The 27,716-nt window shown below is 42.9% G+C and overlaps 1 protein-coding gene across 4 annotated transcripts in view; it reads left to right on the forward strand.

The window, feature by feature from the left end:
- The window catches only part of RAPGEF3 (Rap guanine nucleotide exchange factor 3), a 70,097-nt gene that overhangs the window by 26,662 nt on the left and 15,719 nt on the right, over positions 1-27,716 (forward strand). For all 4 annotated transcript variants that reach the window (XM_083352765.1, XM_083352767.1, XM_083352766.1 and 1 more), the window contains exons 5-19: positions 708-829; positions 6,463-6,625; positions 7,400-7,484; positions 10,004-10,064; positions 10,523-10,599; positions 11,689-11,835; positions 13,173-13,288; positions 14,545-14,633; positions 15,967-16,045; positions 17,333-17,483; positions 21,704-21,786; positions 22,159-22,198; positions 23,743-23,824; positions 24,041-24,187; positions 27,039-27,136. In XM_083352765.1, the coding sequence (XP_083208891.1) occupies positions 708-829; positions 6,463-6,625; positions 7,400-7,484; positions 10,004-10,064; positions 10,523-10,599; positions 11,689-11,835; positions 13,173-13,288; positions 14,545-14,633; positions 15,967-16,045; positions 17,333-17,483; positions 21,704-21,786; positions 22,159-22,198; positions 23,743-23,824; positions 24,041-24,187; positions 27,039-27,136 (1,540 nt within the window). The remainder of the gene's footprint in view (positions 1-707; positions 830-6,462; positions 6,626-7,399; positions 7,485-10,003; positions 10,065-10,522; positions 10,600-11,688; positions 11,836-13,172; positions 13,289-14,544; positions 14,634-15,966; positions 16,046-17,332; positions 17,484-21,703; positions 21,787-22,158; positions 22,199-23,742; positions 23,825-24,040; positions 24,188-27,038; positions 27,137-27,716) is intronic.

Consider the following 27,716-nt stretch of genomic DNA (forward strand, 5'->3'; position numbering starts at 1 on the left):
AGATACCTAACTTGTTGGACTTTTTGGGAATGTGAGGTAAGGTGTTGCCTGCAGAATTCTGGGAGTTGAAGTCCAGGCATCTTAAAAATCTCAAGGTTGAGAAACCTTGAAATAATGTGACACACTTATGTTTTTATATTTCCATTCCTGGTAAAGCCAAATCTTTCTAATTATAAGATACTTGTTCCATAATGGATACTTCTAGGAAACCTATGGCTTAATGCAAGAAGTCTTGTCACTCCCCAGCATGCTGCCTCTGATCTGGTAGGTCACAAACTACAGCTTTTGGCAACTTATGGGAGCAAATTTCTCAGTCAAATGATGTCTGGAATTCTTCTGTGGACCCTAACCAGGAGGTTTCAGTAACATACCCATTTTCTATCCTCAACAATGGAGGAAAGGAGACAGTAGCATCAGTAACAAACCATGTTGATCTCTTTAAAATGGAGGGATATGAAGCTATGTACAAACACAAGTATAACTCAGCTCTGAAGAACTCCCATGCTCAGAGAGCAAGATTTCTTTAATAAGGCGATCCCTGCATTTTCCAAACATTTGTTTAGTGGTCCATGATTGCAGAAAATGTGAGAAACATTGGCCCGAAGCTTTATCAGAGAACAATACCACCTGGAATTTGAAGCATGCCCTCTTAGTTATCTTGATCTCAAAAGCACTTGGAAATCACTGTTGTTTTGTGTTTCTTTCAGGCAGTGTTGTTCAGGGAAGGAATTGGTAGATGCACTCCTTAGTGCAGGACTTTCACTGCAGACCCGCAGCCAGGCCCTTGGGCTTTGTCAAGTGTTGATGGATGAAGGAGTACTAGCTCATGGTAAGGGTCAATCTGTGTGAGAAAAAAAAAATAGGGCAGTTCGCAAAATACTCTTATCTGCATTGTTTTTAGCTAAAGTTCTATTCTTTGGTTCTCTCAATGATTTTTTAAAAAAAAACAATCTAATGATAATTGTTGGAAATGAAATACACTCACCCTTCATACCCAGGGTTTATTTTTAATCAGTGTTTGAGATTTAATTTTTTTTTGTTTATGCCCCCCCAGCCTCAATGCAATTCCTAGTGTAATAAATTAAACAAACAAACAAACAAGTGAATAACTTTTTTATAGGTAGTCCTCAACTTACGGCCACAAGCGAGCCCCAAATTTCTGCTTCTAAGTGAGACAGTTGTTAAGTGAAAATTTTGCCCCGTCTTACAACCTTTCTTGCCACAGTTGTTAAGTGAATCACTGCGGTTAATGTTAGTTACACGATTGTTAAATGAATCTGGCTTCCCCATTGACTTGGCTTGTCGTAAGGTTGCAAAAAGTGATCACGTGACCCTGGGACACTGCAACCCTCATCAATGTGAGTCAGTTGCCGTGATGGTTGTAAGTGTGAAAAACAGCCATAGGTCACTTTTTTCAGTGCCATTGTAACTTTGAGCTGTCACTAAACAACTGTTGTAAGACGAGGACTGCCTTAATTGTGTTTTAAATTAATAAGAAAAAAAAGAACAGCGATAGCGATAGTGATGGTGATGCATGCATTGTCGAAGAGGGAAAAAAAAGTACATAAAAAGGGCTGTAACAAAAAAGTGAAAAAAATACAACAAAAAGGAATATATGTCTTTTATAACCATAAACAGTTCCAATTTTTTATTTTTGTTTCACAAACACAGTAACCTGATGTTAACAAATAAAAGAACGTTGTCTGTAAATAAAACCAATTCATGCTCCAGTGTTCTGTACTACTATGCATATCTCTCTATGTTAACATCCCACGTCAAAAGGGTTCCCACACAGATATTAAAAAGCGTGGGTGAAAATGGGCATTTTTATCTGGTTTGTCCTGAATAGTGGAAAAGTAGGAGAAAACATGCCATTGACCTTTAGGTATAAGGAATTCATATACTGTCTTAATCCATTTTATGAATTCCAAAGGAAATCCAAGCCTACCCAATGCAGCGAGTATGGACTTTTTATGCCTTCTTTCTTCCCTCCTTGGAGAAATTGGTCTGTTTGGTTTCTACTCTTTGTTTTCTCCAGCTAGGGAGGTGTTAGCTATATTTTTGTAAAGCAAACAAATAACAAAGTACCTCTTGAGTGTGATCCAACAACACATGATGTACCAATTTTCCTGAAGCCAAGCAGGTGTAGTCCATCGGTTCCTGGGGTAGAAGGCAGGCAGGATATCCTGGGTCTGCGATTTTTGAGTTCTGTGGAAGAAAGGCAGGTACAAAATGGAGTCAAATCTGTAAATGAGATCTCAGAGCACTGTTTTTCAACCATGGGGACTCTAAAAATGTGTGTGTGGGCTTCAACTCCCAGAATTCCACAGCCAGCATGCTTTTAAAGTCCACAAGGTTGAAAAAAAAACACTTCCTTAGAATCTTTGCTTTTGTGAGAAATTATGTGATTGGTTGGTTGGTCTGTCAGTGAGGTCACAGAGCCAGTAAGCTATCTCACTGTGACATCAGTCTTTTCCCTACTGGGACTAAGTAATTAGTAAGGGATACTTGCTGGCCATCACCCAGCACTTAGTTTTTCCCCCTCTCAACTGCCTGAAGGAAGCTTGCTTTGATCTTCTTTTGAGGTAGGCTTTGATTCCTCTACAATATATAAGAAGAGCATTCAGCTGTTTGAGCAGATCTTTCTCATCCCAGGCTTAAACGTTCTTTTGCCCACTGTTCCTTTAACCCCCCCTCTCCCCTGCCCAGTTCAGGTTAGATTTATAAATGGGGCTGTGTTGCCCAAATCTCCAGATCAAACATGTCTTCCTACCGTTGGTTTCCTGGAAACCATAATTTGATCCCCCTTCTCCATCCTGACTGCCAGTTCCAGAGATAAAGCAAAACTATGAAACATAGGCTTGTGGAGTAATTTGCATTTAAAAGAGAAAAGGTACCTTGGCAATCCCTTGAAGAAGCAGTGGTGGTCTCATTCATGCATCCACAACAATGTGCTCTTCCCTTATGGAAAAAAAGAATATCCATAGAAAAGCAGCTGCCCTCAGCTTACTCTCTCTCTCTGTGCGTATGGGTTTGTATGTGTATGACTTTAACTACAGTAATAAAAATTAATATAAGCCAAATTCAGAAAGAAAAGGGAAAGTAAAGAGAGAAAAAAAAACTAAGAGAACAAAGAAAATAAAAAATAAAAAAAATATATAAAGACTTGACATCCAATCTTCTTCACAAGTATAAACAAATTTGAAAGCTCTTCACTCCATGTAAGGTTACAGACAGACATATCTTCTTCCCATAAGCCATTGCTTATCTATAAGCAAATCCATAAGACATCAATTTTTCAGCCCTGATGTCAGCAAAAAATAAATCTGTAAAGGGTTGCCAGAATTTTACAAAACATCTTTTTTTTTAACCTTGATTGAGGACCCAGATTGTTGGGGGCAATTAAGCTGACTTTGTAATAATGCCGCTTGGGGTGTGTGTGAAAGCCCTAATAAGCAGGCGTATACATAGAATGAAGGCTACTGCTAAGTTTGTAAGCCACCCTGAGTCTTCGGAGAAGGGTGGGATATAAATGGAATTAAAATAAAAAATAAAAATAAATATTGCTTCCTTTTATTTCTGAAAATCATTATCTTTAGTGTTTTCAAGTATTGTTGTGGGATTTTATCTCTCTTCAATTCTTCTTTGTCCCTTTGCAAGGGCTTCTTTGAAGCTTTAAAAATCCTCTTTGGTAAATCCAATAAAAAGACATTATTTAGATCATTGTCTTGGTTTATCATTTGCATTTTTAATTTTTAAAACTTCATCCAGCTTCTTTTGTACAGTATATCCAGTAAAGAGTCCCTATCTGTGTCATTCTCTTGTCCTGTCACTTTAAACACTTTTTCTATCTTGCAATCTGCACTTTTATCCAATATTTTAGATTCCACTATTGTTACAGTACATCAAGCAAAGTTATTTTCACATCTGCCATTCCTTCATTTACAGCCTTTAAACCTAGTTTATCCATTGAAGCAGACAACATTACTGATACTATTGATATTGTGGCTACAAATTTCTGAGTCATTCTTCAATCTTCTTTAATATTTCAAATGTTATTAGTGTTTTATTTTGTAAATCCCAATCCTAATCAAAACCAAAAGCAGGGTTCCCCCCCCCCCCGCCCACTTTTGCCTGGAATTTTTAATCCTGTCTAGCATTCAGTTTAATTCACAAGGTCTCTAAAGACAAAATTATTCTGGTTCCTATGAAAAACTGTTTATTTTATATAGTTAGTTCTAAAATTTAGTAAAAGTTTTGGTATTCTTAATTTTTTAGATTCTTTAAATTGTTTATAACTTTCCTGGCTCAAAATCTTACTTAGCTTTTTGCTATTTATCTCATATTCTGTTAAGTTCTTAAACTTATGGTTAATTTTTCTTTTGTTCAGAAATGAAGATAAACTCGCCATGCGCTTTTTCAATCTGGTCGTTCAAAAGATATCTAATAGCCTTAAGATAATTAAGTAGGCAATCTCTGAAATTTATTAGAAGCGAGGTTAGCAAGTTCAGTGTCTTTTAAGAGGCTCTGCTATGGTTGTGAGCTTGATGATTGATGCCTTTGTATCCTGGCACTTAGACTCATGGGAGACCCCTGTCCTGCAGTCTCCTCACGAGCAGCTATCCAAAGCACATGTTGAGTGATCTCCCATTCTCATCTTATCTGAAGAGATTTGGAAGAACTAGTCTCCTCATTGGTACTTCAATCTTTTTTGTGGTAATCTTCTCTAGTCTCCCGGAGTCAGTGCTTTTTTTGTAAGAGAAAAAGGTGCCGGAACTCACACATGTCATACAACCCGCCTTGCCTACCCTACAAGGTTCCATCCAAAAAAGGTGCCGGAACTCCGTTCTGAGCGTTCTATGAGGAAAAAAGCCCTGCCCGGAGTCATATTTAGATCTCTATGCCTCCACTGGAAGTCCTTTCCACAGCTTTCCTTTCACTGTACTGCTTGTAACAGAGCTGGTAGTGTTGCTGCTGTCTCAGAAAGCAACTCAGGGTCTTTTTGAATCTGAAATTGGTTTTTCCTAGGCTGGGGTGGCCTGGGAAAAGACAGTTCCATTTGTAGAAATCTCACACTGTGTATGATAACTGGTGTTTTTTTTCCTTTATTGATTTTGAAAGAGTTCATTGGCATTGCCAGAACACCCAACAGAAGGGTTTTAATTTGGCCCTATTTGTAGCTTTTCCTATTTCATGCCATGTATTTGTTATGTGTGGTACTGGACCCATCTTCTGGACCCAAGTCTCGATTAATGCCTCCTTTCTGGAGGGGGTGTTCCGCCTGCTTTGAGGGAGACGGTAGTTTGCACCTTCTTAAGAGGCCATCCTTGGATCCAATAATTATGACAGCTCTTGTGACTGCCGCAACCTTCCCTTTTCAAGAAAGGCTGGCAGGCCCAGGATTAAGTGGATTATCTGGACTCTTCAATTAGGGTTCAGGCTGGATTATGGTACTGAGATGGCATTGGTCACACTAACCGATGACTTCTGGAAGCCCATGACGGGAGTAGTAGTAGATCTGTCCTGGTCCTCCTTTTAATTCTTTATGGCTTTGATACCATTGACTTGTGATGTCCTTCTGGAAATACCTTGAGGTGGTTCCCCTTCCTCGGGTACTGTCATGATGGTGGAGAGATCGAACCCTAGTCCCCTCCTGTATTTGTGGTCTCAGAGTTCAAGTTTCTCACTGCTCCTTTTTAATATTTGTACGAAATTCCTGGATGTGGCTATTCAGTGGCATAGAGTGCATTTTTTCTGGTGATACTCAAATGTGTATTTACATTCCAGCTGTTCAGATGTTGTTTCAGTGCTCGGAGGCTTGGAGGCTGTGACAATATTGGGGAGGGTGGGAGGAGAATTCAACCCTAGCAAGATGGGAATGGTTTCGGGTTTTTCACCTTCCTTGAACTGGTGAGGTGTCATTTCTGAGTTTCAATGTAGACTTCCCCACACACAGCTGGGAGTTCTCCTGGACTTGCAGCTTTTGCTTGAGAAGTAGGTGGGGACCTTTGGACAAATTAATCTTGTGTGTCAATTATACCCTTTCCTGGACTGGGGGCCCTGCTCTCTGTCATACATCCCTTGGTTACTGCAGCAAAGTGTACTGATAAACTGGAAGAGCTTGGACCAGCGGCAGCCTGGGTTAGGAGTGGGTGGCCTGTAAGATGAAGCCAGTGCCATGTCCTGGGACACAGATAAATAGAGTTGTTCATGCTAGAATAAGGAGGCTGTGTGGATGAGTCTTAATTCTTTTCCTGGGCACTTTTGTCCACATATATCCCAAAGGATCCTTTCTTCTGTAAACCCCGATCATTTACATTACCCTTAGTAAAGAGGTCATGAGATGGTAATACGGTAGGATATCTTCCTTGCAATCTTAGGGGTGGAATCATACCGTTTCTTGACTTGATCCTCCTTCTTTCCTCCTTTATGCCCTGGCATCACCTCCCTTTGTCCACGCAGTACGACAGGAGAGCTACTTTCAAGATCGAGATGCTCAGTTCTTCCGATTTGTGGCGTTGGAACCAAGTGCTGAAGACAGAGATGGAGAGGAGCTACTGGAGGCGTTGGCATTGCTGACCCAACTGGGCCCGACGGCATTGCTCACCACCATCCTACGCAAACCGTAAGCATTGAGCCAGGTGGCAGAGAGGAAAAAAAAATGAGAAAATTTCAAGAAGTTAGTGCGTGGATCATAGTTCTATCCAGTGGGTTATAATGATTGTTTGATCCACTGTATTGAATGCATACAGAATTAAAGGAGCTTTTGTAGCTTCTGTTCCAGGAAAAAACGGACTAAGGACACCGAGGATTGAATTGGAATCCCTTTGCAAGTGAAGCAAAGACTTTGCCACGGTGGTCCCTTATAAAACCGTGTGCCTGTGTATGTATTTTTGTACATATATTTAAATGGGGGAAAACTAACAACAGAAGAAGCAACCATTTCATGCAACTGTGCCAGAAACCAAGAAGCTGCTGGACCCCAAGAAAATCTAATTTTCTATTCCTTTAAAAGAGTCTAATGGACAAACTTTGGAAGCTCTTTCTGTGCCTTAGTACAATATAGAGTATAAGGATCATGCCTTGCTGTTTTAACAAGGAATTAATGGCCCTCAATATTTCAGAGTTAATCTTTGCCGGATTTGGGTAATGGACCTAATATTTGTGTGGAAGTCAGGGATGACTGAGAAGGCTAAAAGGGGCTGTCAAAAGTGAAGCATGCATATTTTGAACAGATCTTGGTCCTTCCTGAGGAGAGGGAAGGACTACACACAGCTGTGAATGCAATCTTAAGGGCTTAAGATGTTTTCGTACGCATGGATCTGAGATCAGCAATATAATGTCAGTTGATGGGAGAATTTGGGATATCTTGTGCTTTATTTTGGTCTTTCTCCTCCAGTCCTAACCAGCGCACAGATGAGGAACTTGCACTGATCTTTGAGGAGTTACTGCATGTCAAAGCTGTAGCCCATCTCTCCAGTTCGGTAAGCGACTAACCGATTCTGTCTCATTTGGCCTAATTTTAATTTTTTACGAATACGCTGTGAATAACAAATAGGAAGGAGTCGGTTTGCTTTTGACATCTTGTCCTTCATATCGTTGAAAGAGGAAAGGACTGCTTTTTTGTTGCTTCTCTGTCAACTTGATTGGATGCCAGTTTTATTTTTCTTTACAACCCAGCGGTCACACCGTTCTATTGCAGTGCCCACATTTTTTCCCCAGAATGCCATGAAATCGGACAAGTCTGCAGCTTTCTAGTTTTTTATTTCTTTTTATTATTAGATGGTTTAAATCCTACCTTTATTGCAGGTAGTCCTTGATTTATCACCGGTCACTTACCAACCCATTAGAAGTTACAAGGTCTTGAAAATGTTATTTGTGGCCCGTCCTCAAACTTATGACTGCCATACCACCCTGCGGTCATGCAATCATATTTCAGCTGCTTGACAGCTGGCTCACAATCCATGCAACCATGTGATTTTCTTAACAACTGTAAGCAAGATCACGAAGATCATGAAAATGATTGTAAACCATAATATCAAGTCAGGTCAAACTGCAACAACTTATGAGCAAAATTCTGGATTCAATTGAGGTCATAAGTCAAGGACTTCCTGTACTTCTATAAGTAATTCAAAGAGGCAAACATACGTAATGCTCCTTCCTCCTCCTGTGTTCCCCAAAACAACAATCCTGTGAGGTGCACAGGAAAACATAATGGCAGCTACTCTCCTACTTCTACTGCAAATGTAAGTAATAAATATGAATGTGTCTATTTATAAATGAAGTTTTTAGTAACAAAACAGGTAGGACAACATATTTTTCTGGCACTCTTCCCCCAAATATACCTTTTTACATGCATTTACCAGTCTGTCTATGTGTCTGTGTAATCATCTTTCAGTTACTCTAAATGCATCCAATCCAGCAGTTAGAACTGGATTCATTTCTACTTTCCTTGACACTCCTCTTAAATTTTTGGGCTTTGCATAAAACATACTCCCTAGAATAGGGTTGGGTGGGCAGTGTTCCTGTTGTTCAGCTTTCCTATCCTGCAGTATTTCACTGACCTGTCCCTATGCCTTGAATATCTACTGATTAGACTTAATGGAAAAAAATAAAATCATGTTAAGTACTGGCACGACTGCATTTTCTTATTCGCTTGTTTGCCATTTCCCCATTCAGGTTGCCAAAGTACACTGTGTAATTTACATGTTGACTTAAGAAAACAAACGCTTGGTTGATTGCGTTGAGATTTCTTGGGTGAAGTGCTTCATATTGTAGATGTTTGTGGAGGACAAGACAGGAAGGAACTATGGCACAATGCAGAGGTGCAGCAGTCCAGAGATCCAAAACAAACAGGATGTAACTGGCACAACTGACACATTGCAAAGCTACGGAAAATCTAGAACCAGGCACCTACAGTAATCGGTGCTTTGTTGCCATGAATCCCTTTTCTGCTTCCCTTTCCTGAGGGATCTGTGGATGCCAACAGTATTTTATAGCCAAATCTTATATTTTTAAAATCAGGGACCAACAGTTACTTGCATATTTCACTTTCCCAGTGAGCTTTGGGGAACTTTGTGTTGTGAACTAATTCAACTTCTCTAACTGACAAGTCTTCATTTGTCATTCACTTACGGGAGCATCTGCTGCCGGCATCAACCTCCCTCCGTCCAGTGCGCTCCCACAGAGAGGGCCTCCTCAGGGTGCCGTCGGTCAAAGAGTGTCGACTGGCGGCCCCCAGGGGGAGAGCGTTCTCTGTGGGCGCGCCAGACCTTTGGAACCGTTTACCGGTGGAGCTCCGGATGGCTCCCGACCTTCGCTCCTTCCGACGTGACCTAAAAACATATTTATTTGAACAAGCCGGCCTGGTCTGATGGGTTTAGGGGTATTTTAACATTTTGTATTAATTTATTTAATTGGGCTACTGTATTTAATATTTCTTTTAATTTTTATATATTGTATTTTATTGTATTGCCCTGTACACCGCCCTGAGTCCTTCAGGAGAAGGGCGGTATAAAAATTATTATTATTATTATTATTATTATTATTATTATTATTATTATTATTATTATTATTATTATTATTATTATTATTATTTGCACCTCTGCCAGTGCCCAACATCCCATCTAAGGTTGATCCCTGATACAGATATGAGTTACACCCCATTTATACACCTGTTTTTCCTTCCTTCCTTCCTTCCTTCCTTCCTTCCTTCCTTCCTTCCTTCCTTCCTTCCTTCCTCCCTCCCTCCCTCCCTCCCTCCCTCCCTCCTCTTTTCCCTGAAGAAGGGTTGCAAATAGAAGCTGGCACCTATTTTGTAAATCTTCAGTTGGCCTCAATACGTTTGCTCAGTATGGATTGGGTTTAGAAATGTAAGGACTTAGCTTAAATGCTGTCTTATGCCACATGCCGACTTCAGTTACCAACTGTTGCTTTGTGAAACGTGTGACAGCTCAGTGAAGTGTGTTATGGCGCCTACTCACTAATTGTTTCTCCCTTGCAGGTGAGGAGAGAGTTGGCTGCTGTACTGCTTTTTGAGTCCCATGCCAAGGCTGGAACTGTGTGTGAGTCACATTTTTTTTTGTCACTTTGGCAACACTCTTTTTGTCTCTAACAGTGTCCCTCCTGTACCCCATATGGCTATTTTATGCAGCCATAGGCTGACAGGTGTGACCATTGTGAGTTGGAAATGATATGCATTTTTATGCCTGCCACTTGCAGTATCACAGCCTACGCCAACCATTGTAAAAAGAAACAACGCTGGCATTCAACAATCCTCTGTTCTGTGAAATCAGGGAGGAAAGCTGTCAGTGATACTGTTCATTTTTCTCTCTCTTTAAAGTCGGTGTATTCCTTTTAAAAGGTTCCTAGTTAGCTCTTTTCTTCATAACTCCAGCTCTAGGTCTCCATTTCTTCTTCTGTTAATTTATTTCTAAAAATGTTCATTTGTAACTGCACTGTAATTGCCTCAGGCTGAAATTTTCCTGTAACTTAAGTCCTTTTTCCCCTCCCCCCTCCACAGTGTTCAGCCAAGGGGACAAGGGCACATCCTGGTACATCATTTGGAAGGGATCAATCAATGTTGTTACACATGACAAGGTGTGAACTTTTAATTTCTTTTAATTTCTTTTAATTTCTTTAGGAATCAAAAGGCTGGTTTCAGAATAAGACCAATAATTCTAGGCATTTAGATACCAGAACTTTTATTTCTTTCAATGTTTCTAGTCCTTGCATTTATGCTTTAGATGTTTGAGTTGCTTGTATTTGCAACTAATTAATGTTTAGATTTATCTCAAATGTTTACGCTGTTACAAATTTTTCCTTTGTCATGTTCTCACTCTTCCTTGTTACATAACTCACCTTTCAATAACCCAGGCATTTTCCAGCTGCCTGGGTTCCATCTCCCCAAATTATCAGCAATATTCATGTTGACTGAGGAAAGTCTGGAGTCAAAATTTACCTTTCTGTAAGATTCCTATATAGGTGAGGCTAATTTAAACATCTATAATTCTCCTATATACCACCTCACCCCCTTCCTAATTCATAAATCCCTGAAAGAATATAAATGTCAGTAACATTCTGTGTTCCAAAATTTTCCCTCCCTCCCTGGACAATTTTAGTGCTAAAATTTGTCCATGTGAATGAATTTGCCCATTGCAAATCAGCTTCCCATTCCTTTATATTTACATACAAACCTATGTGTCTATACATAGAGAAAAAGAGTAGGGTGCAAAGGTAAGGTGGGGAAGCGGTATGGCCTTTTGTCTAGTGTGCTCACTTCCTATGCATGTTTATATTACTTATCATAAAATGGTGTCACAGTGTACAGCAGCCATATAATAGAAAATAAATATATCTAAGAGGTTAAAGTAGGGTGGAACACCATGTTGCTGAATAAAAAGAGGTTTACCACATCATGTAAGACATTCAGGGGTTGTGCCTTTGCAAGGCAGAATTAATATAGTTGTGTGTACTTAACCTTCTCTCCTGACAACAGTTGTCCTTAAAACCTTTCTTCCTAGGCTGTGTTTAATCTGGTTTCTTGCTGGTTAAGTTAGAAATAAGGTACAAAAGAACAAACGTGTGGTCTTAAGTAGTCAGGTGAACCTAGTAGGACAACTCACGTTTGCCAAGGTGGTATCTAGACTTTGTGAATAAAATGATTGGTTCTCTCACTTGTTTGGTCAGGGCTTAGTGTGCACCCTACATGAAGGTGATGACTTTGGCCAGCTGGCACTCGTGAACGATGCCCCCCGTGCTGCCACCATCATCCTTCGTGAAGACAGTTGCCACTTCTTGCGAGTGGACAAAAGGGATTTCAACCGGATTCTCAAGGTAGGCATGGGTGACAGACTTGCAACATTAAACATACTTTGATTAGTAGAAGGAAGCTTATCTCTTGTACAAGGAAGTTGAGAACACTGAAGGATGGAGAGGCAGTTATATAAATAAAGTTCATGGTCTACTTCAAATGTAAGCCATGAAATTATTATTATTTATTGAACTTATATACCGCCCTTCTCCCGTAGGACCCAGGGCGGTTCACAAGGCAATTAAAACAACATTACAATACAAAAAGTTAATAACAATTAAAATAGATTAAATTATCCTTGATTAAAAATCTAAAACCCCTATAACTCTGATTAAAAAACCCAATTACAATAAGTTAAAAATTAAAAATTCTCAGTCCTGGCCGGAAAGCTCAAAGAGCCAGGTCTTCAGGTCCCGGCGGAACGAACGAAAATCAGGGGCAGTCCTGAGCTCTACGGTTAACTGGTTCCAAAGGGCAGGCACGTCCACAGAGAAGGCCCTCCCCCTGGGTGTTGCCCGCTGGCAATCCTTTGCCGGCGGCACCCTGAGAAGGCCCCCCCTGTGGGAGCGCACAGGATGAAGGGAACTTGATGCCGGCAGCAGGTGTTCCCTCAGATATGCTTAGACACTTGTCTGTCTTCCATCATTTGGGTTTCCAAATTGTTCCTCATGGCTGTATCTTTTCCAGAACCCAATTACCTTTCTCTTGACTTCAACTTCCCTGCCCTTAATTTATTCTATTTTAACTTGTTTATTCCTAGCTAGAGTGGCAATGTGTGGCTTTTCAGAATGATGGTGAATGCAAATTCCCATGTTTAATGACCCAGACTACTGTAATCAAGAACTGGAAAATCACACACTGCACAATTGTCTGCATTATTGCCTCTCTTGGTGTTGGTCTAATGCAAATTGTACACAACCTCTATTATGCCACTGCTTCTGCTACCTCTGATATATATTATAATAAGAATCAATTGGAATATTAGAGCAATGATGCAGAGTCCTAAATGGAGGATGAATAGATTGTAGATTATTTTTTCCCTGCTAACTTCCAACAGATGCCAGTCTTGATCACACTGGTTAACCAGCCTCCTTGCGGTACTTGACTGCATATTGCAGATTTCATGCAAAGAAAAATGCTAAGAGTGCCTGTGATTAAAAATACCCTTCCCTGCTTTGATACTTTAAATTAATCCATCTGGATTTTGTGCCTTATGCCAGCACTGAGACAGAGCAGTGGGGCTACCCAGGATTAGCATATGAATGTCAAATCTAATTCAGAAATGGAATTATTTCTTTTCTTTTTTTGGCTAGTGTCGGATGATGTAAGCCAGCCCGTAATAATTTGCTTTTCTCACTAGGATGTCGAAGCTAACACCCTACGGCTAAAGGAACATGGGAAAGTGGTGCTTGTTTTGGAGAAGAATTCACAAGGCGCTAATTCCAGTCACCTTGCTGGGACTCCGGGGAGCAGTAGGTACAGCAGTCTGCCCCCTTCATTTCCCTGCTCTCTCCTCTATATTTGCCCCCTCATTTCCCCCCCGTCCCCTTTTTCCTTTGATAGAACAGGGAATCATCCCTTGCAGACAGTCTTTTGCTTCCCCATATATTTTACGGGGAAGTCACTAATTCCTTGCGAATGTGTTTGGTTTCAGTAAGGTGCAAGTTGCCTTGTTGTAAACTACGTGCCGATTTCGTTTTATGTGTGCACCGCTTTAGATGTATACAAGGGTGGGATCTGTGCAGGTAGTTCTCGACTTACGACCACAATTGAGCCCCAAATCTTTGTTGCTAAGCGAGGTAGTTGTTAAGTGAGTTTTGGCCCATTTTAAGACCTTTCTTGCCACAGTTGCTAGGTAGATTGCTTTGGTTGTTAGTAACTCGGTTGTAAAGTGACTCTGGCTTCCTCCCTTGACTTGGCTTGTCAGAATCTGCATAAATATGAACATCTGAATTTTGATCACATGACCATGGGGATGCTGCAACGGTTGTAAGTGTGAAAAACGGTCATAAGTCACTTTTTCGGTGCCGTTATAACTTTGAACAGTCACAAAATGAATGGTTGTAAGTCAAGGAATACCTGCACTTATTTATTCATTATGTTTGTTTGCTGCCCATCTCGCCGCAAGGTGACTTACTGCTTATTTACTGCTTATAGGCTGGTGTAGATGATTACGGTAATCATATGGGGCTAATGTGAGGAACGTGGTGGCTCAGTGGGTTAGGATGCTGAGCTTGTCGATCAGAAGGTCGGCAGTTTGGCGGGTCGAATCCCGAGTGCCGCGTAACAGAGTGAGCGCCTGTTACTCGTCCCAGCTTCTGCCAACCTAGCAGTTCGAAAGCACATAAAAATGCAAGTAGAAAAATAGGGACCACTACGGTGGGAAGGTAACAGCGTTCCGTGCGCCTTTGGTGTCTAGTCATGTCGGCCACATGACCACGGAGACGTCCTCGGACAAGCGCTCTTCGGCTTTGAAACGGAGATGAGCACCGGCCCCTAGAGTCGGAAACGACTAGCACGCATGTGCGGGGGAACCTTTACCTTTACCTTAATGTGAGGAAAACCATCATGGCGGCATATGCAACCAAACTGTGGGTTCTTCAATGTGTCCAAGAAGGGCTTCCAAACTTGCTGAGTTGCAGCTGTTTGGTAGATGTTTGCTAGGTCTCTTGATATTGGTTTCCATGATGTAATTGCTACTTTGGATGCCAATATCTTGTTCTTTCCTGCAGATATTCAGTAATGGCTGGGACCCCTGAAAAAATACTTGATTACCTATTGGAAACCATGCGTTCAGACTCAACACTTTCTGATCCTGTCGGTGAGTATAAAATAGTTTGCATAAAGGAAAACCTCCAGAACAATTGTTGTTCTATAAGTCAACACTGTGTGAAGTTGAGGATTGTGGGCAGATAATTTGTCCAGAGCAGAACTGAGAATTGCATTCTGGGGATGATTACAAATTAAAGGCAGATGTGTGCAACCCACAGATGCACAAAGTCATAAAGCTCCTTCAAATATTGCGATGAACGGTCACTTCTGCTGTATTACAAAAGGAAGATTCCTGGAGACTCTTTTACCTGTTTATATTACAGGTAGTCCTTGACCTACAACCATAATGGAGCCTTGACAGTTGTAAAGTTCATCATCCTTTTGACTGACTTGATTTTATGACGTTTTTCTGGCAGTCATTAAGCAAATTTGGTAGTTAACCAAACCTATTGTACGCTATGGGACATTTTTGCCTCAACTGGAAGTAATTGCTGGTTTGGGGCAAAAATATAAATTATGATCATGTGACCACGAGGTGTTGCAAAGGGCCAGTTGCCAAGTGCCCACAATGCATTCATGTGGCCACAGAGGCCCGATCATCAGAACTTTGGAACTGGGTTGTAAGTATCTCTCTTTTTTGGGGAGGGGGTGAGGGGGTGTGTCTGTTGTAAGTTTGGATGGTCGCTAAGTGAACCGCTCACAAATCGAGGACTCCCTGTACCTGCTTTTATTCAATTTTGTGCAGTTGATTCACCCTTTTGCATTAGTTTGATAATGATAATCTGGGCAAAAATAAAATAAAATAACTATTTGGTATAGCTAAGTTTAACTTAAATAATTTGAATAGCTGAGCTGGCCCCAACCCACTTTCCTTCCTGAACCCAGAAGTAGTTGGATATGATCTCTGTCCTTTCCTTTCTCCAGGAAGTCAGTCACAGGCCAGGAACAGCATTCCTGTTCTAATTCGGCCAATTAAAAGACACTGCGCAGCTCTTAAGGGCCTTTCTTGAAAGAAACAAGATGAAAAAGGCATGGAAAAATAACCATGGTATCCATGCTCTCAATAAAAAAAACCCTATGTGTTTAGGATTTAGGGTTCATACCTTGTGTTTAGGGTTCATACCTTGCCTAGAAGGACCCCCAGGCCTAATCATGTAGATGGTTTTTAAACAGGAATCCTTGGACTTTATTTTAATAGAAGGGAGCTTGCTACTTGTTCATCCCTTTGGTCCAGTGGTCTGTGGTTATTCTTATATTGGAATATGTATGGAGTGTCAGAGCAGAGGAGAGCAAATGCAAATCTTCTATGTTAGTAGGCATTAAATTAGAGCAGCGTCTCGCCCGAAGGTCATATTTCACAATGGCTTCTCTCTTTTTTACAGATACATTTCTGGGAGATTTTCTCCTGACGTACAGTGTGTTCATGCCGACTCCACAGCTGTGCCGAACTCTGCTCCAACAATATCCTTCTTGGTTGCCTCTGCCTTGGATCATAGATGGAGAAGCCTAGTCAGCAAAAGGCTTTCTTTGGAGGGAGACTGCACTGGGTTGCTTGAGCCAAGAGCGTTGTAATTCCCTCCGTGCATCGTTCTTTGTTCTAGATTGTTGCAGTGCAATGGAGGGAAGAGACAGCACTTCTGGAGGGCCAGATTTGGCCCAACGTCTGTTAAAATCTTAACTTTATGCTAGGGAAATGTTCCTTAGCTAAATGCCTCCCAGATGTATTAAATTACAATCCCCATTGTTTTCTCTCTCTCTTGGAATTCTAGAAGCCACACAGGCATGTTATAGCAAAATACAGGAATGGGGTTTGCTGTTTTTTTTTTAAATTCTCCCCAACAACATCCTATCAGTCCCCTTCTCTACTGTGTTTCTGAATCCCAATCAACTTTGATATACAGTAACAGGAAAATCATACATATCTGTATATGCACACAGATACTGTATGTATCGACTTCCAATATGTTTTTTTTCCCTTTACGTCTCCTTTCTCTAACTTTTCCATGCTGTAAGCATTGATAGTTATGAGATCCATATAACTTTAGGTTGAAGAATTATGCATTCGGATGGGGAGTGGGGGTGAGGACACACAACAACTTTAAGACGAAGTCTCAGTCAAGCTGCCTATTATCAACCTTCTCCAATGCATCATCTCGCAGGTGTGCCGAATTGCAACCCTCAGTTTTCCATGTGGAGGCAGTAGATGGAGAAGCCTTGTCTAGAGTCCATGGAGGGGCTGGTCAGCTTAGGATGGAGCCCAGCAACTCAGAGGCCCACTGTTGACACTTGCCTGCATCTCACTACTGCCACATTTGGAATATAGCCAACAACATTTGATGGCAGGCTACATAATACCCCACAGTGTCTTTAACCTCATATCACACTGGACATTGTAGATGAGTTAAAATGCCAGCTACATATTCTTTTTGAAACCTGCTACTCTTGGATACTACTGCCAAGATAAGCTAAGCCTCACCCAAAAACAAATCTCCCACCCTTAGAACGTATATGTCAGGGGTCTCCAACCCCTGTCTGTGGACCGGCACTGGGCTGTGGCATGCCAAAAACTGGGTCGCAGAAACAAGTGAATCCTCATCTGTACGATGCAGGCAACATGCAAAACCATGCCCTCTCTGGTCTGTGGAAAAACCTCTCTCCACAGAACTGGTCCCTGGTGTCCAAAAGGATGGGGGCCACTGCTGTATGGGGTCTGTTTCATCATCCTGGGCCTCCTTGACTTACATTCACCTTCCATTCGGAACCTTCGGAGGGCTCGGAGCAGGACAAAGCTGCCTATATCCTGGGGAAAAGGCAAAAGATCCTGTGGTTGGTCAACCAGTGGGTGTCTCTGTATGGACGGCTGCTGCAAGCAGAGGCCTGTGCTGTGGCCTTTTTGCAGGTAAGGGGAGGTTGGTGAGGGCCCAAGGCACAAAATGGTCTTTTGGGAGCAACAGACGGGGCAATAGAGCTGGACATCAAATTGTTCTACAGAAAGAGACAGAAAAATTGAGGGAGATGGGAGGTTCAAAAAAAATGTGAAAAATAAATAAATTGGTGTGGCTCAGGAGGCATCGTTTGCCTGGGTACCTGTGAAATATGCAACTTTGTTTTCCCTCTGAGCTTCATATGTGATGGTGGTGATAGTGGTGGATAGTATTATTATGGTTTGTTGCATAAACAGCCAGATGTTTAGATTGGATTTGGCATGTTTGTCCACCTATCGAGTCTTTCCCAAGGACCTGAGATAGGCAGATGTAGGAAGTTTGATGGCGTTAAAGATATTGTCACAGGATGTAGTCAGTTCCAAGTAAGGCTGCCTTTGGCAATTGACTGATGGTGATTTTGTCAATGGTGGTGGTGTTCAAGTGGTGCTCCAGTTGTTTTGGGATATGATGATGATGATGATGATGATGATGATGATGAAGAAATTGTTAGTTGCAGTCAGCCACATGTTTAGGCTGAATTTGGCATTTTTATCCACCTATCAAGTTCTTCCCAAGTAATGTAATACTTAGATCCAAGCAGTGAGGCCTTTTGTAATTGACAATTGGAAATTTGTCAATGTGCAAATTTCCTAAATGCCATCCAAGATTTTTTTTTTAGTAAGGCACTCAATGTGTCGATAACCACTGGTATTGCCACAGCTGGTTTATGCCATAATGTCTTAACTTCAGTGTTCAGATCTTGATACTGTGTGATCTTCTCAAATTCTTTGTCTTCTACTATCCCTGGTATTGCCCCGTTAATTGCCCACACTTTCTTTTTTTTAAACCACAGGTAAATCTGGTGTGTTATGTGTCTAGATTTTATCAATTTGTATTCAAAAATCCTACAGTTATTACATGCTGCCCTTCTCCCAGCAGCTCTGGGTGTTGGGTGGGAAAACCCACACCCACCAAGTCTGGAGACTAAAACACATGAAGAACGGCTGCAGGAACTGGGTACGGCCAGTCTAGTGAAAAGAAGGACTAGGGATGACATGATATTAGTATTCCAATATTTGAGAGGCTACCACAAAGAAGAGAGGGTCAACCTACCTTCCAAAGCATCAAAAGGCAAGACAAGAAACAATGGATGGAAACTAATCAAGGAGAGAAGCAACCTGGAATTAAGGAGAAACTTGCTAACAGTGAGGACAAATTAACCAGTGGAACGGCTTGCCTTCAGAAGTTGTGGGTGCTTCATCACTGGAGGGTTTTAAGAAGAGACTGGACAGCCACTTGTCTGGAATGGCGTAGGGTCTCCTGCTTGAGCAGGTGGTTAGACTAGAAGACCTCCAAGGTCCCTTCCAGCCCTGTTCCAATTTGAATTCACATAGCATACATACATACATTCATGAAAAACCTCAGCAATCCTCCCTAGCAATGTTTGCAACTGAGATTATTGGAAGCTTGAAGTACCCATTCTCCCTCCTAATTTTACTGCCATTGTCACCACAGTTTTATAGATAAAATGTATATTGTCAGGACCACATGGAAAGGAACAGACAGGATTCACAGCAACAGTCTTTATTGTGTGCAGGCAGGAACATAGGACAATGGAGCCCATCTGTAGCCCCCTTAAATACCTAGCCAGGTGCATTCCCCAAACCAATCCCCACATCTGGAATTCCCGCCAAATGCTGACCAGCCAATCCGAGCCTTGACTGGCGCCACCTGTTGGTCCTAGTGGCTTTCTGTGATTGACAGTCCCCAGCATACACAACACCCCTTCCCCCATAATAAGAATAATATACACTGTACAACACTAACATTGGTTAGACGACATTCACGGCCTCACATAATCCTCAAGATATAATGGTGATTTATGTGTCCTCACAGAACGTCTCACTGGTTGATCATCTGCCTGGCCGACCGACTCCTGGGATGACAGTTGGCCTTGAAACTCTTCTCCCGCATGGTCCTCATTGGCCTGGCTAAACTGCTGGTTGGACCGGTCCAAAGTCCCTGGTTCTTGTTCTGTGCTGGCGTCTGAGAGTACTACCTGTCTCTCTTGACCGACCGTGGTAGCACCAGCAGAGCCCGTTGGTGGTGTTTGAAGGGCCTGATCACATTGCTGTTTCTCAGGGGCCCTCTTCCTCAACTGGTCAATGTGCCTTCTGATCTGCCGGCCCCCTTCCCCTTCCACGATGTATGAGACAGGCCCTGTTTTATCAACTACCACCCCTTGAACCCACAAGTCTCCAGTCCCATAGCTCCTGGCCCACACCGGCTCTCCCAGATTAATTTCCCTCATGGGGGTGGGTTGAACCACCTCTGCGGCCACTATGTCTGGGTGCAATCTGTCCAATTTTATGATGAGCCGCCTGCCCCAGCAAAGTTCCGCCGGACTCTTGCCTGTGGTTGTGCAGGGTGTAGTGTGCTGTGCCAGTAAGAATTGTGCCAACCTTTGATGCCAGTCCCCATAGATGATGCGTCTCAATGCTTCTTTAGTCTTCCTTACGTTTCGTTCTGCAAGGCCATTGGTAGCTGGGTGGAAAGGAGCAGACGTGGTGTGCCTAATCAAGTTGGCCTTGGTGAAAGCCTGAAAATCAGCAGATGTGAATTGTGGGCCATTATCAGACACTATGACATCAGGCAGACCATGTGTGGCGAAAAGCCCCCTCAGCACCTGCACAGTTTTTGCTGTGGTCATGCTTGTAACAGGGACTACCTCTAACCATTTCGAATAACTGTCTACCACCACTAGGAAAAGTTGCCCCTGAAATGTGTTTGTACTCCACTAGTAAGGTAGCCTTCCCCTTCATTTTAATTGGAGCCCGTTGAAAATCTGTTAAACATATGGTTGTGGGCTTTAAAGGAATCCGCCGCCTGCTCTTGCCACAAATTGATTTGAGTGTCTCAAAAGAGATTATTGAGACCGACGAACCCGAATCAATTTCCATCTTACAAGGTACTCCTTGAAGCTGGACATTAATTTTTATTTTTGGCCTGAGCAGTTGGTGGATTGCCGTGTGTGACATCACGCCACCCTCCCACCTTTGGGTGGAACCCTAGGGGGCTCTGTGCCTGGAGGTGGTAGATTTTTTGCATCGATCTCTCCATCCTCCCCGTTGTCTTCGCTTCTGCCGTCCACAGCGCTCTCGTGGTGAACGGACCCACTAGAACCGCTGCTGGGTCTGGAAGCATTCTTCCTGCTGGTAACCTCATGAGCCATTATATCATCTATTACATCTTGAAGATTCATGGTCGGTTTTGCCATTATCTTTTCCTGCAGCCGTTCATCCCGCAGACCAACAACGATCTGGTCCCGCACGCGGTCTTCTAAATCGGAAAATTTACACAAATGAGAGGCTTGACGTACTGCAGCAATGTATTCAGTCGCCGACTCTCCCGGTAACTGTTTCCGTTGGTAAAACTGTACCCGCCAGTACAGCTCAGACCGCTTGGGCAAAAAATGTCTGTTCAGTTTGGCTGTAAGGTCATCGGAGGAAACAGCAGTGACCTGAGTTGCGTGCACAATCCAACGGCTATCTCATAGACGTCTGGACCGCTGATGCACAACAACGCTGCAGCTTTCATGCGGTCTTCAGTGATGCAATTTACCAGCAAATAGCCTTCCACCTGGCCCAGGTGTGCTTCCCATTCTTCTGGGTAACGAACATCGAATTCACGGATGTTTCCGAGCTTAGACATGCTGCCTCAGTCCTTGACAATCGTTCACAGTGAAGAAATTAACTCTGTAACGTTCAGAGTGCAACAAAATATCCCATCCTCGTCGCCAGTGTTGTATATTGTCAGGACCACATGGACAGGAACAGACAGGATTCACAGCAACAGTCTTTATTGTGTGCAGGCAGGAACAAAGGACAATGGAGCCCATCCGTAGCCCCCTTAAATACCTAGCCAGGTACATTCCCAAAACCAATCCCCACATCTGGAATTCCCGCCGAATGCTGACCAGCCAATCCGAGCCTTGACTGGTGCCACCTGTTGGTCCTAGTGGCTTGCTGTGATTGACAGTCCCCAGCATACACAACATAAAACAAACTAATGGGTCCCACGTGTATTTATTTTTATGTGAGTCGTGTTGATTGACTAGCATTTTTCTCCCGTTATTGTGGACTTGGAAATCTGTCTTGCTGCTTCTGCTAACTGGTCTTTGGCCAATATGTTGCAGACCATGTCAGAATACGCCGCTCAAGATGCTCGTCTGGGGCCCCTGGTTCGGGAACAAATACAGGACCGCCGGAGAAATAGAGTGTGAGTCTACTGTATCATCTCAAACTGTCTTAATTGTATTTGTGTTGTCAGAAAAGAGCCTGGTCATAAGTAGGATGATCATGGCAAAAAGACCAATTTCCTGGGAAGTCTGAACACAGGTATGGGCAGATGTCAAGTTAAACAATTGCAGCCAAATGTTTGCATAACAACTCAGACGTGTTGATATATACTTAGAAATAAAGAATTGTAACCGAGAGCCATAGAACAGTTGAATGAGTGGTTTACTGGACTACTTAGATCCCGGCAGTTTTAATACTGCTGCTGCTGCTGCTGTGTTTTCTCAAAAACAAAGCCTCTGGCAGTCTGAGTAACCGTTGTGTCCTGACAGGGACTTTTCTCCTTTTTGAATAGGATAGAAAATGGCAGCAACTGTGCATCTCCAAAGCTACAGGTAAATTCCTGCCCTCTAGCAAGAGGTTCTTCAATTATGTTCTGATCTTTTTTTTCAAGCAGTTGCAGGTGCCGTTCCCAAGTGGACAAGCTTAATTTTGCTTGGTTGTTTTCACTGTGTGTGTGTGTGTATGTGTGTAAGTAAAAGAAGACTTCAAGAAGGGAAATAGCTGGGAAGACATTTGGACCTGCTACACGTGGTCATGCTTTCCTTTTCATTTTATGGCACAAAACCCATCTTTTCGTCGTGGCATCTTTTTCCTTTAAATCAGACATGTCAAACACAAGACCTGGGGGCCTGATCTGGCCCATGAACTGGTTTCATGCGGCCCGCGAAGCCATCCTGGAAACAGTGAGGGAACGGCCCCCACTGTCTTGGCCCTGGCCCAGAGACCCTCCTTCTGCCAGAGACCCCCAGATCTGTCCCACTCCTGCCCAGGCCCCCATAGGCACCCTTGATGCGAACAATGTAGAGCTGGCCACGCCCACCCAGTAGGCCATACGCACTCTAGCCACACCCACCCAGTAGGCCACACCCACCCTGGCCATACCCACCCAGCCCCCTGAGGGAAACCACAGTGCTGATGCGGCCCTCAATGAAATTGAGTTTGACACCCCTGCTTTAAATGCTTCCATTATACAGGGTCTTGCTTCCTTCCTCTCCCTTCATCTTCACACCTTATGACAGAGTGCTGCAGGCAAAGGGAACCAGGATAGATTCATCTCATTTTCTTTTCTAGAGAAAATGAGACACGCAGAGCAGTGGTGGGATTCAAATATGAGAACAACCGGTTCTCTGCGTGGATGCCGCCTCCAGAAGTCCATTCTGGGCCTGGGCAACCAAAAAAATTAGCTACCAGTTCTGCCGAAGTGGTGCGAACCGGCTGAATCCCATCACTGATGCAGAGGCAACTCAACATTTTCTCTCCCAACATCTGTCCCAAGGGTTTCTGACGAGAAGCTAAATTCTGTAAGCTGAATTACATGGCTTAATCCCGGTACAGGGATGCGTGTGCTAAATTTTCAAAGCCCATTTTATCTTGCTAATTAAAGAGAAGGGAGAGAGAATAAGAACTTTACTCCTGGCCACTGTAAATCCTGGTTTATGGACCTTCGCTCTCATTTCTATTATTTTCATCGAACAGAATGAATGTATGTATTTGCTAGCCTATGACTTGAAAGCATGTCTTGGAAAAAAAACCTGAATTTTCTTCATACATCTAGATAAGAGAAAGATTGGGAGAGAAAGAAAGGAGTACCAGTAGTCCTTAACTTATAACAGTTCGTTTAGCGACTGAAGTTATGATGGCTTAGCGACAGAAATGTTCAGCTCAGTTGTGGTTGCCAGTCAAGGACTACCTGTATTTTTGGACACCCACATTTGCATTAAGTATCTTTAAGGGACTGATGTGTGTGGTATGGGGAAAGGACTTTCCTGTTAAATTTTAGTGCGTATTAGCCATAAGCATCCACTTGTATTGTGCTATGATTTCCTGCATGGTAAGATTTTTTTTTCCCTGTGTCTTCCCCCTTTTTCGTTCCCAGGTCAGGAATGTTGGGAACCGGTTTGCCATCCAAGAAGAAACTTTTCTGAACAACAGTTACACCGTGGGAATCAAGGACAAAGGTCATCATGATTTCCCTGTTTAGGTTTCAAACTGGTCTGCTTTGACACTGATTTTTCCATTGTGTAACCAGAACAATTGTTACTGTGCCAAGATATGGGAGCTTGGCTCCATGAGATGATGGCAAGGTTTTGATTCGCTTGATGGGTTTTGCTATATCCTCTATCTAAGGAATAGCTTCTGTGCTAACTCTCTTTCCTTTTCATCTCCTTCTCTAGTTTCATATGACATATACAGGCCCAATTATTCCTGCCTTACCAGACTGTTACAGGTGAATGCATCAGTTCAGGAAGTCCTTGCATCATTAGCAGACTGTCAGGACTGGAACAAAGACTGGATCCTGGTCAAGGTTAATTCAGCAGGAGGTGAGCCCTCTGTAACCTTTGAGGTGCTGTTTCCTTGGGAAGATAATGAAGCCATGCTAGCTTTGTAGGAGTTACATGGAGATGCCAGTCATGTAAATAGGAGTTCCTTCATCCCAGGGCTACACACGACCCATCTGGAAAAACCCCATTTCAAGGACACACAAAAATAAAACCCGTAACAATTTACAGCTGTTGGCTATCTGAAAGTCGTTTAAATGTTCTTAGTCCATGCAGGTCTGTCATTGGAAATTAACATCCTCAAGAATTTATCAGTAGCATGAGTCAATGGAAGGAAATTTCCCTACCCTGTTGCCCCTCGGTGTAGTCTATCTTGAGGCAAAGAGTAGTGGCAGCAGATGGTGTAGTTAGCAGGTAGCTGCTGATGGTTCCCACCATAGTGTTATCAAGTCCTCAGTGGAATGAGTTCCCTCACTTTGGCTCCAGAGACATTATTAGAGTTTTTAAACAATGGGTAGGGGTATCTGTGGAGATTCCCAGTCATCCAGGTCACAGTTATCCCAAAGATGCTTTTTTTCACGAGACAATTGGACTTTCTCGTTTTTCTTTGAAGATGTTTCGCTTCTCATCCAAGAACCTTCTTCAGCTCCACCATCCAGTTAGAGCTGAAGAAGCTTCTGGGATGAGAAGGGAAACCTCTTCAAAGAAAAACAAGAAAGTCCAGTTGCCTCGTGAAAGAGCATGTTTGGGATAATGGGTAGGGATAGCAACGGCAATGAGCACACCACTGGAAGACTTGAGAGACAAGGCTGGGGACAGATCATCATGGAGAAAATGTACGTACTGTATCTGGGCAGTAAGAGTTGACAATGACTTAATGGCACATAAATCTTATCAGGGGTAGCAATTTGGGGGGAGACGGATGTTCCTGCCTTATGCAGTGACAAGTGGCTCCACTATGGCAACACTGTCGTGGAGCAACTGAGGGTCGTATCCAAATTGGTGTCAATCATACATGTATTTCAGCAGTGTCAAAACCACAGCAGAAAGGATTCCCGCCTGTTTAAAGCTAAGGTGTTTGAGGCAGGGAAGAAGAGCATGCAGGTTAGTTAGTTTCCATGAAATGATTCTGAGACTTCCTTTTCACATTTCTAGCAAAGTTTTATAATCTGAGGAAACTTATTTCTCTGATTTTAAAAAATTGTATCAGGAAGGCCATGCTTGAATACATATTATGGATGAATGTCCATGTGGCACTTGTTTAAATAAAAAAAATGGCAGGCGTCTCTCACCTGAAGCATTGGGAGAAGAACAAGGCTGACATCAGTAGAGTATCTGATTTACTAAGGTAAAGGTAAAGGTAAAGGTTCCCCCGCACATGCGTGCTAGTCGTTTCCGACTCTAGGGGCCGGTGCTCGTCTCCATTTCAAAGCCGAAGAGCCAGCGCTTGTCCGAGGACGTCTCCGTGGTCATGTGGCCGGCATGACTAGACGCCAAAGGTGCACAGAACGCTGTTACCTTCCCACCGTAGTGGTCCCTATTTTTCTACTTGCTTTTTTATGTGCTTTCGAACTGCTAGGTTGGCAGAAGCTAGGACGAGTAACAGGTGCTCACTCTGCTACGCGGCACTCAGGATTCGACCCGCCAAACTGCTGACCTTCTGATTGACAAGCTCAGCGTCCTAACCCACTGAGCCACTGCGTCCCTTTTTGATTCACTAAGACACTTCTAATTTTCAAATAATTTAAATCCTGTATCAGTTTAATCATGCTATGCATCCGATGGAGTTAAAAGCTTCTGGCTTTTAATAAAATTTGTTAGTCTGAAAAGGTGCTCCCAGAATCCTGATTTTTTTCTACTGAAACCTATCTCCTCCTACAATGAGCTAAAGGAAGAAAGAGCAAGTTTACCTACCACTGTTACAGCGTGGTTTGTAACTTGTTTATCCATAACATTCATCTATCATGTTGAATGTTGGCTCAGCTGTTGTTTGTTACTATTCTTCTCATGTTTAAAATGGTCTGGATTCCTTCAGAACATGAGGAAAAAAAGGGCCGCATGTGGATTTATCTACATCTATCAGATAAGGGCAAACTGCCCCTCTTGAAGACCCCCAAGGTTGTCTGCCCTGGGGGGCCAGGCTGGTCACTCCTCACCCCTCCTTCATTTCCCTGTCTTCACACTTCCTTTTCCATGTTTATGCTGGGAAGGGCATGACCCCCCCTTCTCTTCCCCAGCACAGTTTGGCTCCTGACAGTCTGCCAAACAGCTGTTAGTCCAGCAGTGGAGCAAGCAGTCTCAATGAGAAAAGCAGCCCACAAAGAAAAAAAAGTTTCTGCTCTTTTTCTATTTAAATGGAATTCTGCTCCCCCAGGAGGGGAAGGGCAGACCAAATCAAACTATATCTTGATGCACAGAGAAGAGGTGATTTGTTACCCATGCATCTTTTAGTGGGGATGAGAAGAAAGTTGTATGTGGAGCTACATTTATATATGCATGCAGATGTTGATCCCAGCTGTCATTCATTCTCACATGCAGCCCTTGAAGACCCTGCGAAAGGGTCCACTACTTAGGTTAGTTTTTAAACGCAAATCCACATGGCAGTTAATGTCATGTATGGCCAGCTACTACAGTAGTTGATTCTGGAGGAGAAAAAGATTTATTCTCGTGAGTGTGAAATGGGCCTCTTTGAATTGGAAACTAGAGCTAAATTTGCTAGCTAGGTAAGAGCTAGTGAAGTGAGCTGTGGTTTCTCTAGCGTGGTTTGCTGGAGGGAAGGCAAAGAGACTTAACCATCAGTCAACATTGATGCTTTGCTATATGCTGCCTCCTCGTGGCCTGTTGAGAAGCAATTGTATTTCTCAACCTGCTTTCTAAAATTGGATTTTGGCAGATAAAGTTCTATTGCCCGTGGAAGCTTTTGGTGTGTTTACATCCCTGGGCTTGAACGAGAGACTTTTTGCTGTCAGTGTTCAAGAGCTTCACAACTTGGTGAGTATTCCTTGTAAATACACACAAAGGGGAAATTTCCCACATTTTTTCCTATCCTGTTTGCCATTACCACCACCCTCTCAGCACAATTATCAAAGATGTGAGCCCTGGCATATAGAAAATGTCTGGAGGAAACTTTACAACCATAGGTAAAGGTAAAGGTAAAGGTTCCCCTGCACATGTGTGCTAGTTGTTTCCGACTCTTGGGGCCAGTGCTTATCTCCATTTCAAAGCCAAAGAGCCAGCGCTTGTCCAAGGATGTCTCCATGGTCATGTGGCCGGCATGACTAGACACCAAAGGCGCACGGAACACTGTTACCTTCCCACCGTAGTGGTCCCTATTTTTCTACTTGCATTTTTTTACGTGCTTTCGAACTGCTAGGTTGGCAGAAGCTGGGACGAGTAACAGGCGCTCACTCTGTTACACGGCACTCGGTATTTGACCTGCCAAACTGCCGACCATCTGATCGACAAGCTCAGCGTCCTAACCCATTGAGCCACCGCATCCCTTTTACAACCATAGGAAGTGGCTTCCCCCCCCCCCCAGTAAAAACGTTACGATGAATTGAAGCAATGAAGT

The sequence above is a fragment of the Vipera ursinii genome (genome assembly GCF_947247035.1).
Source record: "Vipera ursinii genome assembly, chromosome: 2".
Taxonomy (NCBI): Eukaryota; Metazoa; Chordata; class Lepidosauria; order Squamata; family Viperidae; genus Vipera; species Vipera ursinii.